Source organism: Brienomyrus brachyistius, chromosome 1 (assembly GCF_023856365.1).
Source record: "Brienomyrus brachyistius isolate T26 chromosome 1, BBRACH_0.4, whole genome shotgun sequence".
NCBI lineage: Eukaryota > Metazoa > Chordata > Actinopteri > Osteoglossiformes > Mormyridae > Brienomyrus > Brienomyrus brachyistius.
In genome coordinates, this window is record NC_064533.1 from 55,212,881 (window position 1) to 55,228,446 (window position 15,566).

General features: G+C 43.7%; 1 protein-coding gene across 1 annotated transcript; it reads right to left on the reverse strand.

Annotated features, from left to right (window-relative positions):
- Positions 1–3,493: 3,493 nt before the first annotated feature.
- On the reverse strand, positions 3,494–6,937 carry LOC125751791 (growth/differentiation factor 8-like). The gene is made up of 3 exons (XM_049031072.1): positions 6,479–6,937; positions 5,588–5,958; positions 3,494–4,917 (listed from the first exon to the last, which is right to left on the reverse strand). Exons 1-3 carry the CDS (start codon positions 6,849–6,851, stop codon positions 4,537–4,539), a joined length of 1,125 nt encoding a protein of 374 aa, XP_048887029.1. The 5' UTR covers positions 6,852–6,937; the 3' UTR covers positions 3,494–4,536.
- Between the last annotated feature and the right edge of the window lie 8,629 nt (positions 6,938–15,566).

Sequence of the window (15,566 nt, forward strand, 5' to 3'; positions counted from 1 at the left end):
AGTCACCCGCCTCTGTCACCGTGGTGATGGTCAGTTAATGGGGTCATTGATATTTATGACATCCTTACTTGACGGAGCCTGCTTCTCACCAGGAGGAGAGATTAAAAAGGTGTTCCTGACATACTAACAGACTGCAGGAAGTCTCACTTTTCCAAATCGTCCCCATAATGATTTTCAGACCCAGGAACTATTTGCTGATGCTGTGTAACCATAGCTGTGCCATGCCAATGAAAACTTTACTAATTGAAGCAGCAGGCCGAGGGATTTTAATAGTCCTCCCCTAAGATTTAGACCTGATATCATTAATATCCTCATGCTCCTGCATTTCCACTTGATGAGGACTGCGCTCTCAATTTCCGCCATGAATATTGCAGTCAGATAAATTAATGATGTGAAGATTGGTTTGGTGCCAAGATGACAGGTGCAATTTTTTCTGCTGATAGACAAAATGATTCAAAGACAGAGACCAGAGTCACACCCTGAACAGAGAGCTATTCAGCCGACCGGCCATAAAGAGAGTGGACATCTCTGTTACACAGAGTCATTTCTAATAGACAGAGTCATCTCCATTAGAGAGAATAATCTCTATTTTACAGGCTCATCTCCATTACAGAGAGTTATCTCTGCATTATTTACACCAAACTCCTAATAAAGTGGAATAAAGTGGGGAATGTTTCATTGGAACATGGAAACTAGAGGACAAAAACCTGTTTTTACCATTACAAGAGTCATCGCCATTATAGACAGTCATCTCTGTTACATAGTGTCATTACAGAGAATCATGTCCACAGCAGAGATTCATCTCTATTACACAAAGTCCTCTCGATTACAGAGAGTCATCTCCATTAGAGAGTGTCATCTCTATTTCACAGGCTTACATCTTCATTACACAGAATCTGTACAAGTGGCTATGAATTGGGGATGCCCATAGTTATATGTGTGAGAAATTCAAATTCTTTACTCTTGTTGCTGATATGTTTTCCATGATCTAGGCTGTGAAGGGCCTATTCTGTAAGCTTGCCTCTCCCTCCTTGTTATTCACTTATCTTGTAGTTGTTAGGCACCTTGTAATTGTTCACAGGACATTATGTACCCATCGAAATGTCCCAATTACACGGCGCCACACCCCCACTCCCAGAAATATTGAAATATAGCCCTTTTGACAGATGCTTGACAGAGGCTGTGTCTGGCTGCCGTTTCGGCTTCACGATGACATGAGGAAACGGGTGCTGGCCTCGAGCCTCCTCAGGGGGAGATCCATCCTCAATCCCTGTCAGCACTGCGTCATGGGAGCACTGCCTTAACGGCCCTGCAACGGCCCTGGGCTCAGCCTGGTGTGTTTAAATGAAATACTGTCGTAAAGGTGTCTTGTAAAAAAAGGCCCGTCAGGTGCAGGAGATGGATCAGCTGCTCGATAACTGCGTCCTGCCTACTGTCAAAATTGTTACTGTGGTGAATATATCTTTTCAGCTAAATGTATGTGGAGCACAAGGTCCCAAGCCAGGCCTGATTTCCTGCAGGTTTGCAATGCCATTCATCACGTTGTGGATTCACGGGGGTTAGTGCAGCCTCGGGAAATACGCACATTCCCTCGGAGGGTGGAAAAATGTGGCCTCGTTACGGGCAAAGCTGTTCAGGGTAAATTCATCATTGCCGACAACAGGCAGCTGTCGGCAGCTGTGTGTCTGCATCCTTTACGGGCCACTGTCCTCTCCCTATTCCATTTATTTACTTACAGCTGGAAGTGGCTTTCCTACCCCCCCCCCCCCCCCATTCAGTCCTCGGTCCTCATCGCATAGATAGTATTCACCGCCATAGAAGTCCCTTAGCCCCACTTTCTTGTTCTGTAGAATTATATACCTGCTGTATATACCCCCAGGGGACACTCATGATACGTTTAAAATGGTGTTGGGTAAACAAGATGTTCAGGGGCTCACAGAGACCAAATAATGACCAATATTGTATTGTAAAAGCACATAATGACTCTATAGTCATAATGGTTCCAGGTCTTTTTCACAGAAAAAGTCTGCTGAAGCACCGACTGCCCTTCTGCTCCCATGCATGCTGACAGAAGCCCCTCCAAGCTGCAGAGATGCCCCCTTAAAGAGTCACTCATGGATGGAGTCATGTTTCAAACCCTGCAGTGATGTTGGCAGTTACAAGCAGTAGCCAAGACTCTCACTCAGTGGTGTTTGATCCAGGTGATGGATCAAGGCTGAACAAAGCCTTCCTCATATGTGTTTGAAGTGAATAACTATTAAGGATTATTTCAAAAGAAAAAGTAAAAAAGATTCATTGTAAAACTCCAAAAAAAATTGTCTAACCAGCCACCTTGGAAACTTTGCCTGTTTGTTTCAGCATTAAAGGTGTATACAGAAACCATTTATCCCAGCAGCCACAGGAATGAGTTTTAACCACCATCTGGAAATTCTTGTATAGTCATTTCATTCCCAGGTGCGTCTAATTTTACATACTGGTCAGATCTGTGTGTAGAAGTGCATTATGTCCTGAACAGATGGTCTTTATTGGCTTGAGAAACAAACAACTTCTAAGTATCATCAGGAATTGAAAGGCTTTCATCTCAAGAAATGACCTTGAAAATTATTATTATGTTATTATATTTCCCTGTAAATTTGTACCAATATCAATGGTAGTTATGACAGCAGCCCCACTCACTGCAGGTAAGAATGTAGGTTGCATGTAATATTGCATAGGCCACCCCCTACTGGAGGGGTAGAGTAGAATTTGGTATTAAAAATGCAGCATTAACGTAAACTGACTTTTGGGTCTTTTAGTTGCTATGTTCAGTGACGGTTAGCGAATGATGGACTGCACTAAGCCATCTGCTACTGTGTTATGTGTTTCAGTGGTTTATGACATCCTTACTTGACGGAGTCAAGGCTGGAAAGAACATTATATCATTATTGGCCGTGAGTAGTGGCCTGCCTCCACTAGGATGTACAATGTGCATGATCGTAAACGACAGGTGATTTCCTTATCAACTACTCCCCCCCCCCCAGCCAGTGCTTAAGAAAAACAAAAGTTGAGAAGCTTAATTTCACAGTTTGGAGTGTGACTGAACTAAAATCCAAAAGATACACAGCCTACCCAAAGGTCATTCAGTCAGTGCCATGGGTGTGATGCTGACACACCCCTGGCATATTTCATTAATCACAGCAGCTGGCTTTCACTTGTGTTATCTATAATAATTTACATAAGGAGGGAAGGCTGTTTTCTTATTAAGAGCTTCATACTGATTACATATCTGCTGCTCTGAATGTGAAGCCACACACCAAGTGTTCTATGTGTTTTATCATTTCTGTGTTACCTTGCTATCCTCTACACTAAACCGAATATGCAGTACTGAAGATGGATGGATGGATGGATGGATGGATGGAATCTTCAAATGACACTGAAACCAAGCCAGATTTTACCTGGGGAGAGTTCATTTTGAATGCTCAAGAAAACTTGATTTTTTAAAAAAGAGCTCAACTCAAAAGCAAGCACCTTTATTAGTTACATATTACAGATTTGTTATTGTACATCATTTCTGTTCTTATCTGCTAGTTAAAGGATTTATGCATTATTGGTTAAAAAATAATGGAACAGGTAATGGAAACAACTGCATTGTATACAATACAATTCTGCATTGCATACAATAGAAATTAGCGAACATATAAAAATCAGTTTTTACAACTTCTGTAGCAACCAATTCTGTCCATTGGTCTGCCGTAGTGCAAACTGTACCACTGGACGGGCAGAGACAGGAGTGTTTCTACAACATCTCTGCCATGTACACATCTCAAAGTGTCAACTGCATTCAGAAAGCCACAAATTCAAGTCATTCTCTCCAATAGCACTGATTAACCATAGTAACTCAGCTGTGTATGGCACATAGTGGATATTGTAATCAGGAAGCTTGCCTTGTAAGTATAATGAAACGAACAGGAGGTGTGTCCGACACAGAAATGTCAGCGGCAGTGTATTCCAAAGGTGGTGTGCTAGGAGGCGCTGTTTGCGTGTGTGTGGCTGTGTGTGTTACTGTCTCTCTGGGGGTTCATACAGGACAACATGCACCCATAAAGACAGTAAGTTGGGAAAAATTTGACATGGTTGTGGGGTGGGGGGGGTTCCTAGACAGCAGGCTCTTTCAACATTTTTTTAGTTTTCCTTGCCAAACAAACACCAAGCATTTTATTATCAGTTTTCACATATTTGTAAGGTTGTTGGTGTGAGCTTGGGAAGCTGGGGTGGGACTGAATGGGCAGGGGGTGTGTAAATCATGTATGTGTAGCAGTATGTGCTGTACTCTCCTTGCAGCCCCTCTCCATCTAACCCCCACACCCAGACACACCAGGCTTCCCCTTACCTCCTCTGTTCCTATCACACACCACATTTTGAATTAATGCACAGATCAAAGACTTTTTTTCACAGAAATCCCTCAGGCTGACAAATCCCTCCCCCAACCCACATCCTATCCCCCACCCTCACCCATCAGCCTCTACCCTGCCTCCCCACCCTGCTTCTAGTTGGAGCTCATGAGCACCCACAGCGATCCACCACCATGGAGGGGATCTTGCCATAGATGATCTGCTCCTTCCTGTTGAAGTAGAGCATGTTGATGGGCGACATCTTGGTGGGGGTGCAGCAGGGGCCGGCGGTGCCGCGCGGGTTGGCCTTGTTCACTAGGTGCGTGTGCGGGTACTTCTGCAGGTGCATGTACTCACACTCCCCAGAGCAATAGTTGGCCTTGTAGCGCTTCGGTGCAATGATCCAGTCCCAGCCAAAGTCCTCAAAGTCAACAGTGAGCGGGTAGCGGCAGCAGCGTGACTCGGGTGAGTTCTCATCGCAGTCGAGGCCGGATTCACGCCGCAGACGCTTGCTGTTGTCAGAGATCTTCACTTCCATGAAGGGCAGCTGCGTTCGACAGACGGCAAAGGGGATTAATGCCAGCAACCTAAGAGAAAGTGCCATACTCCATGCAGTGTGCTAACGTATGCAGAGGGAATGCTGGGAGACATTTTAAAAACAATATGAGGAGAAGTTTAAAGTATGTAACTTTCAGCAGCAAGTTCTTATATGGCAATGTTAACCTTTGGGGCTGGGTTGCTGTATTGCACAAGTAAAGGCGAGATTTGCTGTTGAGTGAAGCAGCCCAGTTCATACCAGGACAAAACAACTGATAAGATCTATTGATTTCAACTGCTGTATTCATTAGGGAGACATTTTCACCCATTCACCATATCCCTGACCATGAATCATTCACTGATCCATGACAAACCGTAAAACCCTTTGAAACCTTTTAAGTCAACTCTGAATCAGCCTACCGTTTAGTTGTACAGTAATATGCAGAAATAATAAATTATTCATGATAATCTGGATGTCATAATAGTGAAGAGATGCCTCGTTGAAATGTACTTGCTTTCTAAAGTGTTCAGTGATGCGTCTTCGTGTAGAATGGATATTAGGAGATTTACGGTCCTCCGTTATTATATGCACATATTGCGATATTAAGATGTCCCTTGGTAAGTTAATGGCTGTGGCCGGGCATAAGCGGGTAATAAAATAAATGTTGTAGAGCACTTACCAGCCCCTCTTCCCCCTCTTCCGTGGACGTGACAGCCAGATCGTTTCCTTCGGTGTCCAGTGCGTTTATCTCGATGCCCCAGTTGGTCTCCGGCTGACGCAGCCACACCTGCAGCACCTGCTTCACGTCTATGCTCTGCCAGGAGCTGATCCCGGCGCTCACATCTATCTTGAGAGAGCGGATCCGGACGTGCCTCGCACCCTCAGTGAGCGGGCGCAAGCGCGAGATCTGCAGGAACACCGTGGTAGCTTCGTGAGCCGGTCGCAGGTGTATCCAGAGCTGTGCACGGACCACGCGGCTGGGCTGAATGTTCGAACTGAAGGAGAACACGCAGCATCTTGGTTTTCCATCAGCTTGCACACTGGGCTCAGCTAATAGGGAAACGGGAAGGAAATTAATCAGAAGTTCCCAAATACCGCAACAAATAAAACTGAAAATAAAATTGTTCACATACAATATTAAACGGAGAACAAATACATATTTAAGTTAAGAAGAAAAAGTCATATTTCGCATAGTGATGTACATTATAAAATTGTTACAGGCATTTTCTTCTTTCTGGGTGTAAGCCGATTAATATTACATTTGCAATGCAACCATAATACAGTCAAATCATCCAATACATAGTGAAAACTAATCTCTTAGAAATTTAACCCCAAATTCGTGACAATGATATATAGCTTAAAAATACCTAGTTCGTCTTTAAAATCTCTTTTGCATGTCTCTGGATTTTATCTGTAAACTCGTTTGTGGTGAATTAAACGCTAAAGCAGAATATTTTTATTTCACAAAAAATAAAATTACCATATTTCCCTTATACATTGGCAATGATGCTGTTCAAAGTTTGCCCTCACACTATACTGTCCACTGCACAGGATGACGTGTCCCACTTACGTTCAGTGGCCATGGCTATGATGCTCTCTGTGGTGACGTGCTCGTCGTCCTCATCCATCAGTCCATCATTGCTGTCATCTGCCAGTACGTCGTACTGGTCTAGGAGCTCCTGCAGCGGGGGAGCCTTGGGCAGGAGCTGCTTGATCACCTCCCGGCTGATGTTGGGCGCCTGCCTCAAGCGAAGCTTGCTGAGAATCTGGCTCTTGATGGCCTGCAGCCTGAGCAGCTTGCTCTGCTCTCTAAACTCGCATGTCGGGCACTGCTCGCTGTTTTCCGTGCCTCCGGAGGACTTGGGGGGTGTGATATCGCTTAGACCTACTGGAGAAAACGCAACCAAGAGGCCCAGGTAGATCAGCCACTGTGACGGCTGCATGTTCCCGGTTCGGACTCCTTGTGTGTATTTCAGGATTACTGGGCACCGTGGAGTTTTCAGCACCCCCAAAAGCGTTCCCGACAGTCTTAGGTGTCATACTGGCCGTCAGCGCGGGTTTTTATAGCGCACCTAAGCATTCTCCATCGTGTCGTCAGATTGTACGATTGGCTGGCGAGCAACAATGAATTCAGTGCTAGGGCATTAGATAAATTTCTCTATTACTTTTAAAGAAGCATTGGAACAACAAATTTATTTTATTGGGCACCTGCTGAATGTAAATCAAAAGGGAGGCATTTTTCAGTGTAGATTCACTTCCTAAATACTTAAATCCTTAAAGTAGCCTGTCATTCAGTGATGCACCGAGCCAGAAACGCTGCTTATACTTCACCGTAATATTTAAAAAAATAATACGTGATGTATTTTTTTCAGGCAGCTGTAATCCAGCGAAGTATTTTGTTCTCAGTTAATGGTGTATTAATTACATTTTTCTGAAAGTTTAAGAGCAGTAAAATGGTTTGCTGTTTTTTCAACGCATGGAGGAATTACTGTTCATGCAGTTGCTTATTTTTAGGGCACAAAATGATTCTGATTGCAGAAATATTCGCCATAGTTTTTTTAAAAAAGTATATGTTCTTAATGTGATGTTACGTAACATACTTTAATAATACAATATTTCATCATTCAAAATTTAATCTTTAAAAATGATTAGACTGTCACCTGTTGATTCGTTTTCAAATCGTTATGCCTGACTGGGTAAACTGACAAAAAGTCGATCTGCTCTTAATTATATCATTAAATGCATTTATTTTGATCTGACCTCCAAACCAGGTGTTTATCATTTTTTCCTTAGTATAGAACTAAACTTTTGTTGGATCACTTTCTATTTGTAAATAGTTTTACATGCTATATACGGTTACATTTAGTATAGATAAAGTTTTTCTACTTTGTAAATATAAGTATTGGAATTGGTTTATATAACTTCATTTTCGGCTAGTTTTTACTGAGTAGAACGCGGCACCCCAGTTGTAAAATAACTTTTGTAGGATAATTTAAAGAAATCATTTTAGTTTGTTCCACAACGGATTAGTATGAATATCGTGCGATGTGCGAATATCAGAGACTAACATGAGATTCGCATGTATTTTTACTCAAAGATGAGTTTTCTGTGGTTACAAAGCAATTTTTATATTACATAACTTCTTTCATGAAGAGAATATGACGCAAAATGCCAGCAAAAAAGAGAGCGAGAGAACGAAAACTTGATAAGAAACCGAAATGACGATTATAACTGAGACATGACATACAAATAAGGATTATTTTAAATATTTGAAGTCACTGCCTTCACGGAGACAGATGGGATAGAAATAAGGGACCCTGGTTCATCCTGACCCCATCAAAGTGTCCTTGAGCAAGACACTGAACCCCAAATTGCTCCCGGTGAGCAGGTTGGCACCTTGCATGGCAGCCTCCGCCACCGGTGTGTGAATGAATGTGTGGATGGGTGAATGTGAGGCATGAAATGTAAAGCGCTTTGAGTACTCGTAGGAGTAGAAAAACGCTATATAAATGCAGTCCATTTACCAGTCCATTTACCATTACCCAGCGCTCCGCCGTTACTCCCGCCTTACTACTTCTACACTCCAATTAAAAAGACGCATGTCGCCCTCTTGTGTCAACCGGCATTTCACCTGGGTCACCGTCTTTGATTTTTATTTCTCGAACCATTTTCACTGTCCCTTCTTATTCTAAATCCATCCGTCCTTCCGTCCGTCCATTTTCCTTAGTCCTATGCCGGGACTAACCCGGAGAATAACCTAGCGCGGGATGTCCTGAATTCACTGTAGCAACATTATTATTCAAGATTCAATATTTTTTTGGGGGGGGGGGGGCGGCATGGTGGTGCAGTGGTTAGCACTGTTGCCTCACACCTCTGGGATTCAGGTTCGAGTCTCCGCCTGGGTTACAAGTGCGTGGAGTTTGCATGTTCTCCCCATGTCGTCGCGGGGTTTTCTCCGGGTACTCCGCTTTCCCCCCACAGTCCAAAAATATGGCGAGGCTAACTGGACTTGCTAAATTGCCCGTGTGAGTGAGTGGTGTATGAGTGTGCCATCCTGGGTTGTTCCCTGCCTCGTGCCCATTGCTTCCGGGATAGGCTCCGGACTACCCCCCCCCCCCCCCCCCCCCGCGACCCAGTAGGGTAAGCGGTTTGGACAATGATGAATGGATATTTTTATTTGTTATATAAGTGCAATTTGCAGCGAAATGAAAATCTGGTTGCTCTTTGGACTGTGCAAAAGAAATTGAAATACATTTCAAATAAAATACAACTAAGGAATATAAGACAGGGGGTGAAGGTGCATATAATATAAATAGGCATGTGTGTAAAGACTGCAAAGGAGAAAGTAGAGTGCAAGTGGCAAAGTCATAAACAAAGGTGTGAAGATTGCAATGGCTATGGAATGTTATGGTGATGCATGATGGAATAACAGACAATCCATGTGGCGGCATTCAAGAAAAAGGGATTTTTTTATAAGGATTAAACAAGAAGAAACTAAAGAGACCATGAGGGGTAACACTGAGGCAGGTGGAAAACAAGAACTAACTAGACTATAACTAACACAAGGTAAAACTAACAATAAAAACATTTTTGGGAAAATACAGGCAATGAGTAAGATATCAAGGAGCCAGCAAAAGCAGCATTACAGGAACAAAAACAGAGCAACAACATGTACATGCAAACAGGGAAAACAAAGACATACAGAGAAAAACCAACAGAAATGACATCATCACAAGAACAAAGGTAAAACAAAACTCAAAATCTCCAATAGAGCTGAAGTTGGCTTCTGGCCAGCCTCAAACATATGATGGTAGGGGGCACAGTTGTAAGGTGCATGCATAGCCCATTCAGATATACAGTGGCCCTGGAAGCCCAAAGTTACACACCAGGGAAGAGAACAATGCCAACCTCGGAAATCATCTGGAAAATGGGATACCCATCTACTGGCCAAACAGGAGATGAAGGTCTTAACAAGGAAAGACAGGGATCAATCATAGCAGAATGTAGTAAATGATTAACAATAAGCTGTACAAATGTCTTTAAGCATGTCCAAGTTGTGACTCTTGATTGCTTGAGGACACAAGCTCCTCTTGAGCTTCTCTGTCTTGCCCATCAGACAGAGTGGGCATTTGCCTGATTTCAGCAGGCTGAACTGCAGATACTGGGATGGGTGGAGGATTTTATAATTATGATGGCTCTGGTCTGCCAGCGACTGATGTAGGTGGCTTGCATGTGGGCGAGAGCAGATCTGGCTGTTAGGCAGATCACTCTCTGCAGTTACAATACCGGGATTCAATATTCATGGACTGGTTGCTTTCAGTGGCACCTGGGTAGAACTTGTCTGTTTTTAGGACTCTAAGGAGATTCAAAATTCCCTCTGCTGCCACAGGTGGTACAGTCTCTGCCATCCTTTTGAGACCAGAGCTTGGTCCTGCTGGGTACATGATAGGTCCTCTGAGGTGTGCACTCCCAGATACCTGAAACAGGTGCCCAACTGATGCTGAGAGCAGTGTAGTTTCTCTGTCGTGTTTTGCTGAGGTCTGCAATTGTGCCCTTGAGAGGTAAAGTGGGCTATCCCACAAAAACAGTTTGAGAGAAAATGAGCTCCAAAGTAGATTTTTTTTTTCTCAAAAAATCAGTGTGCTCATACCCTACAATTGATATATATACATATTATAGATAATAACAACTTATCCAGTTGAAAATATTCAATAAAAAGGGGGTAGGGGTAAAAAATGTGGGATAGCCAACTTTACCTCTCAAGGGCACAATTAACTCCTTGGTTTTGTTGACATCAAGTGAGAGGTTTTTACCCTTGCACCAGGATGCCAGGTGATTAACCTAATTGAGATAGACCTTCTCATTGTTGTTAGAGATGAAACCCATCACCAAAGTGTTGTCTGTGAACTTAACCATGGAGTTAGTGCTGTGTCTGGCTATACAGTCCTCAGTGTAGCGGGAATATAGCAGTGTATCGTGATCCTGCCCTGCAATAACTCTAATCATTTGTAGACTTTGCATATTCTTAGTCTGAGAGTGAGTTTTAGAATCTGGTTACCAGGCATGTAGCCAGGTAATAAATTCATGCACCCCTTCCCCCAACAAAATATACCAAAGGGGATCTATCAGTAGGTCTGCCAATCACCCCATGACATTTGCTTCTGGCTACAGGCCTGCTGGTTTCACATGCACCATTTAGAATTCAGCCACTGAAGGCAAAGTATACAGGGACTCATGCACAGAGATGTGTAGCTCTCTCCTCTACTGTGGTGCCCCCGAATTAATTAACGGTTCATTTAATTGAATATTTGCTTAAAGAACACAGATGTCAATCATGTACTATTTTTAGGTGAATAAATAAAGTATGTTGATGTAATAAACTGATTAGCAGATGGATCTACACATGATCCTTGCAAAGTCAGGTCACATTTGCACTTTTTTCCAGTTAATTGGCAGCTGCGCTCATCGACTACGTTTATCCACAAGAGGGCAGAATTATACTGCATTTATTATTTTACCAATATAAATTTCACCATCTAGAGAAGCATTCAATAGCACTTATAGATTCGATTTTCTTGCGTCATAGCCTGCCAAGTCTTTTTAAGGATGCGCGTATTTACAGCCGGCTGTCAGCTGTTATACGTTAAATATCGTATTTAAACCTCAAAAGTAGCTGCACCGAAACCCTCTCTCAAATCCCGACCGACTTTATTAGTGGAAAGCTTTTTCCCAAATACTGGATCATAACTACGTGGATTCTCTGGGATGGGATGCTTTTTTATGGATATCAAACCTTTACTGCAGCGTTGAGTTACAAGATGAATTCCGGTTTTTAGGAGAGACGCGTCTGAGAGCTAGGATTGAGAAAACGAAGAAGGGAGCACCCACATAACCTTAATCCAAATGGATCTGCGCGCATTTTACATTTGTATTAGAACGATGTGAAAAATAAAATGCCCTCTTTTTGGATGCCGTTGGGAATGAAGCAGTTTATATCTAAATAAACTGTGAAGTTGTGCGCTCAGCTTAAGAGGTAGGTACCTGGGCATCTCCACGGACACGAGCGGTGTGTGTTATTTGGAGACTAGGAGCCTGTGTAACGCTCAGTAAAATAACGTTTCCCGCTACTATCAGAGTCTCATAGTGACTTCGGGGCTTCTTACTGGAAAAAAGGTGCTGAATTGCCAACACTGGCAAAGTCAAGTCACCCCCCCCCCCCCCCCGCCAAAAAAAAGCACACAAATCACCAGGTCAAGGGAAGTTCATGTGTGCATAAAGATTGTTACAGTTTGTTGTTTTCCCTGCTTTTTAACTATCACTTATGCAGTATTTATATCCGAATATTCTGCAGGCGGGGTAATGAGGAATACTATTTCATTTCCCTCGGGGTAGATTTTAAACCAACATATAGCCCATTTCGACGCCTGGTGAAAAAAACTATTATAAAATGTTGTGCTAAACACTTTTGAAAAATATAAAACACTACAGACGTTATTAGAATAAAGTGATCGTTGTTGACACACAACAACAAAATGTGTCTTTTGCATTTAACCCATATGTGACATCATGACATAACAGGGGGCGGCTAACTGAGCACAGGTGGAAGCAGGGCTTGGGGGCGGATACTTCAGTGGTGTTTCACCGGTTGGGGATTCGAACCTGCAGTCTTTCAATTACAAAAGCACTTCCCTAGCAATTAAGCAACCACTGCCCACCACTTATTTTTTTTTTATCTTAGTATGCCTAGTATGTTTAAAGTGTATGAAATTAAGGATTAACAGGGGCAAAATGACAAATTTTACTAATTTCTTTGAAAGTTCCTATTTGTTCTATTTAAAACATCAGATGCATGTTGCGTGGTCTTTAAAATGTTTTGTTTTAAGTCATTTTTAATGCATAGTTGTGCAGTGTTTAGCACTGCTGCCTCATGCCTCTGGGACCCGGGTTCCAGTCTCCGCCATGGTTCCATGTGTGTGGAGTTTGCATGTTCTCACCGTGTTGTTATAGGGTTTCCTTTGGGTATTCCAGTCCCCCCCCCCAACAGTCGAAAAACATGCTAAGATTAATTGGAGTTACCAAATTGCCCATAGATGTGCAGGTGTGAGTGTGCCCTGTGATGGGTTGATATCATGTTCTGGGTTACTGACTTCCTTACTTCTATAGGCTCTGGTCCCCCCCCCCAATAACCCTGCAAGCAGTTTCAGAAAGATGGGTGATTGGTCTGAAGCTGCAAATGCATTTCAAATGTTATTTTTTCAGGTACTCTTTTAATTCCATATGAAATGAAATCCTCCAAACTATATCTGCCCAACATTTCATTTTGTGACTCAATCAGAGTATAATCTTTGGAGTTTTACATAGAGCGATAGTACACACTAAACCCTAAACTAAACTCATGAAATACAATCCAAGTATGAAATCCATGATATGTTTTCGATATTCGAGGAAGGCACTATTTTTATTCTTGGAAGACTTCTTTCTGATAGCCTGAGGTGCTCATCACTGTGGAGCAGTGCATAAGCGTCTGGAGCAGAATGCTTGTTTTTACTTGCTTACAGCCCTTATTTTTAGGTTGCAAATGGAAATAAAAACCATTTAAGCACTTCCCCCGTCTTCACTCTCTTTCTGTCTCTTTTTGTAACAGTGAGCCCGCTGAAGACTTCCCCCTGCCTTCAAATCGATGCCACGCTTTCTACACTATGGGGTGTGTCAAATCGAAGCAGAGCAAATCGGCTCGGCATCTAAGCCCAGCGGCACAGAAAACAGACAGCATGTCAGTCACTGTGGCAGTGAAGGGGGCAGTCCTGTCCTGCTCAGAGGCCCAGCCAGGAGGGGAGCCTCCGCAGGTTAGTCCCATCTTGCTGGATTATGCCCACAGGCTGTCGGAGGAGATCATTGCCCGGGCAGTGCAGCACTGGTTTGAGCTGGATCATCGCTATAACGACATCCCCTACATTGACCTGCCGTGAGGACAGCCTCAGTCGGGCCGAGGAGGTCTTCCAGTGCCGTGTACAAGCTGCACTGAAGCTGGTGGAGCTAGAAGTCATGTATTCAGTATCTTCTAGGCGAGGAACTTCAGACAGTCTGTACCAAGCTCACTCCTGGAGGAGCCTGTTCTCCATCTAACCTCCTAGGGTCTGGAGCATTGTCATGCTGCTCCTCCAGAACTACTTCTTATGCTCTACTTCACTTACTCTCACAAGTCCCTTTGAAACTGTCTTGGGGTTTGTCTGATCTGGCAGTGACCTCACTGTGTTCCCACTTAGTACTCTAGTGCCTTTCAGGGGTCCCATCAGGGGCCCCGTTGCATAAATCATGGGTCCTAAGGGCTGGCCCTGAGCTTGAGTGTATGTCTCCTCGCCCCAAGTGAACAACCTTCCTACAGCCCCCACTGGGTGGTGGGGTAACACTCCTAGCAAACAAGGCTGTTGATTGATTCCAAGAGGTCCAGTTTTACAGGACGCTGGGCCCCCCCAGCGCCGCAGCCAGTCTGCTGCTCCGCATTTCACAGGGGGGAGATTCCCAGCAAACTCCCTGCTGTGCCACTGTGCTGTTATGTAACTATAAGGCTTACAGTGGACACTCTGTCCTTTGTTTACTGGGTCCTTGTGTCAGAGAGGCCGGTTCTGCAGCCCAACAAAGGGGTCTCTTACTGGGAACCAGCATGAAAACGGGTCTGTGAGCCCCAAACACTCTGGAAGACCACAGTAAAACATACCTTTGGCTGGTCTCTCGCTACCTTCATCTTTGCCGGTCTCCTGCCACCCCTGTGTGTTTCAGCCCAGCTGCTCCTTATATTCTCACCTGTCACACCATGTTGTTGCAGATCAGAAACTCCTATCGGTAATGGGCAGTTAAGTGGGGGAATCTCTTAGGTGAGATGGAACAAAACAAAGAAGCGTCAAAAACCAGAAAAGATGGACAGCACCAGTGAGCTCAGACAGACTCCCACCTTCCAGATTAAATAACCAGCAACCTTATCCACTGCACCCCTCTGCCACAGCTCTGTCATGGCTTCAGTAAGATGTTGGCGAGTTTTCCCCTCCCACCCAAACTGGGTGGGATCCCAGATGGGTTCAGTCTGAACATAGAGTGTGAACATCTGCTTGACGTTTGGTAGCTAACACTGAAATTTTGGATGTTAGGTACATAAGATATAAGAGAACAGCATCAAGCAGTTAAGTCAGTAGTCCAGTGATGACAAATCTGAAAACATTTTGCTTTCCATTTGTATAAGTGTTCGTGTCACAGAGCAGTATGGTTTTTGGTACTCGACCTCACTGCATCCAAATGCTTCTTCCTTTTTGGCCGAGGTTTTTCGGCAGTTCTGCTCTTTGTCAGAATCAGGCTTTTAAGCCTCACCATTCTGAGCAGATAGTTCCAACTTAAAAGCATTTTAATTGACCTGAACAAGCCTCTAAGGATGGGCTTTGCTGGAAAATGCTGAGCTGTATGTGAGGACATCATACAGAGGCCTGCTTAGCTGCCGCTTAGCCGAGAGCATGTGTGAATGCTAATGTGTTACTTATGAAGGAGATTCTCAGCTTCTGAAAGTACTACAGAGGGCCAGGCACCTTGAGGATTAGCCGATGGAGAAGGACAGTCCTCTTGAACATGGTGGCTTAACCCCCAACCTATAGAGACATGACACTTAAACA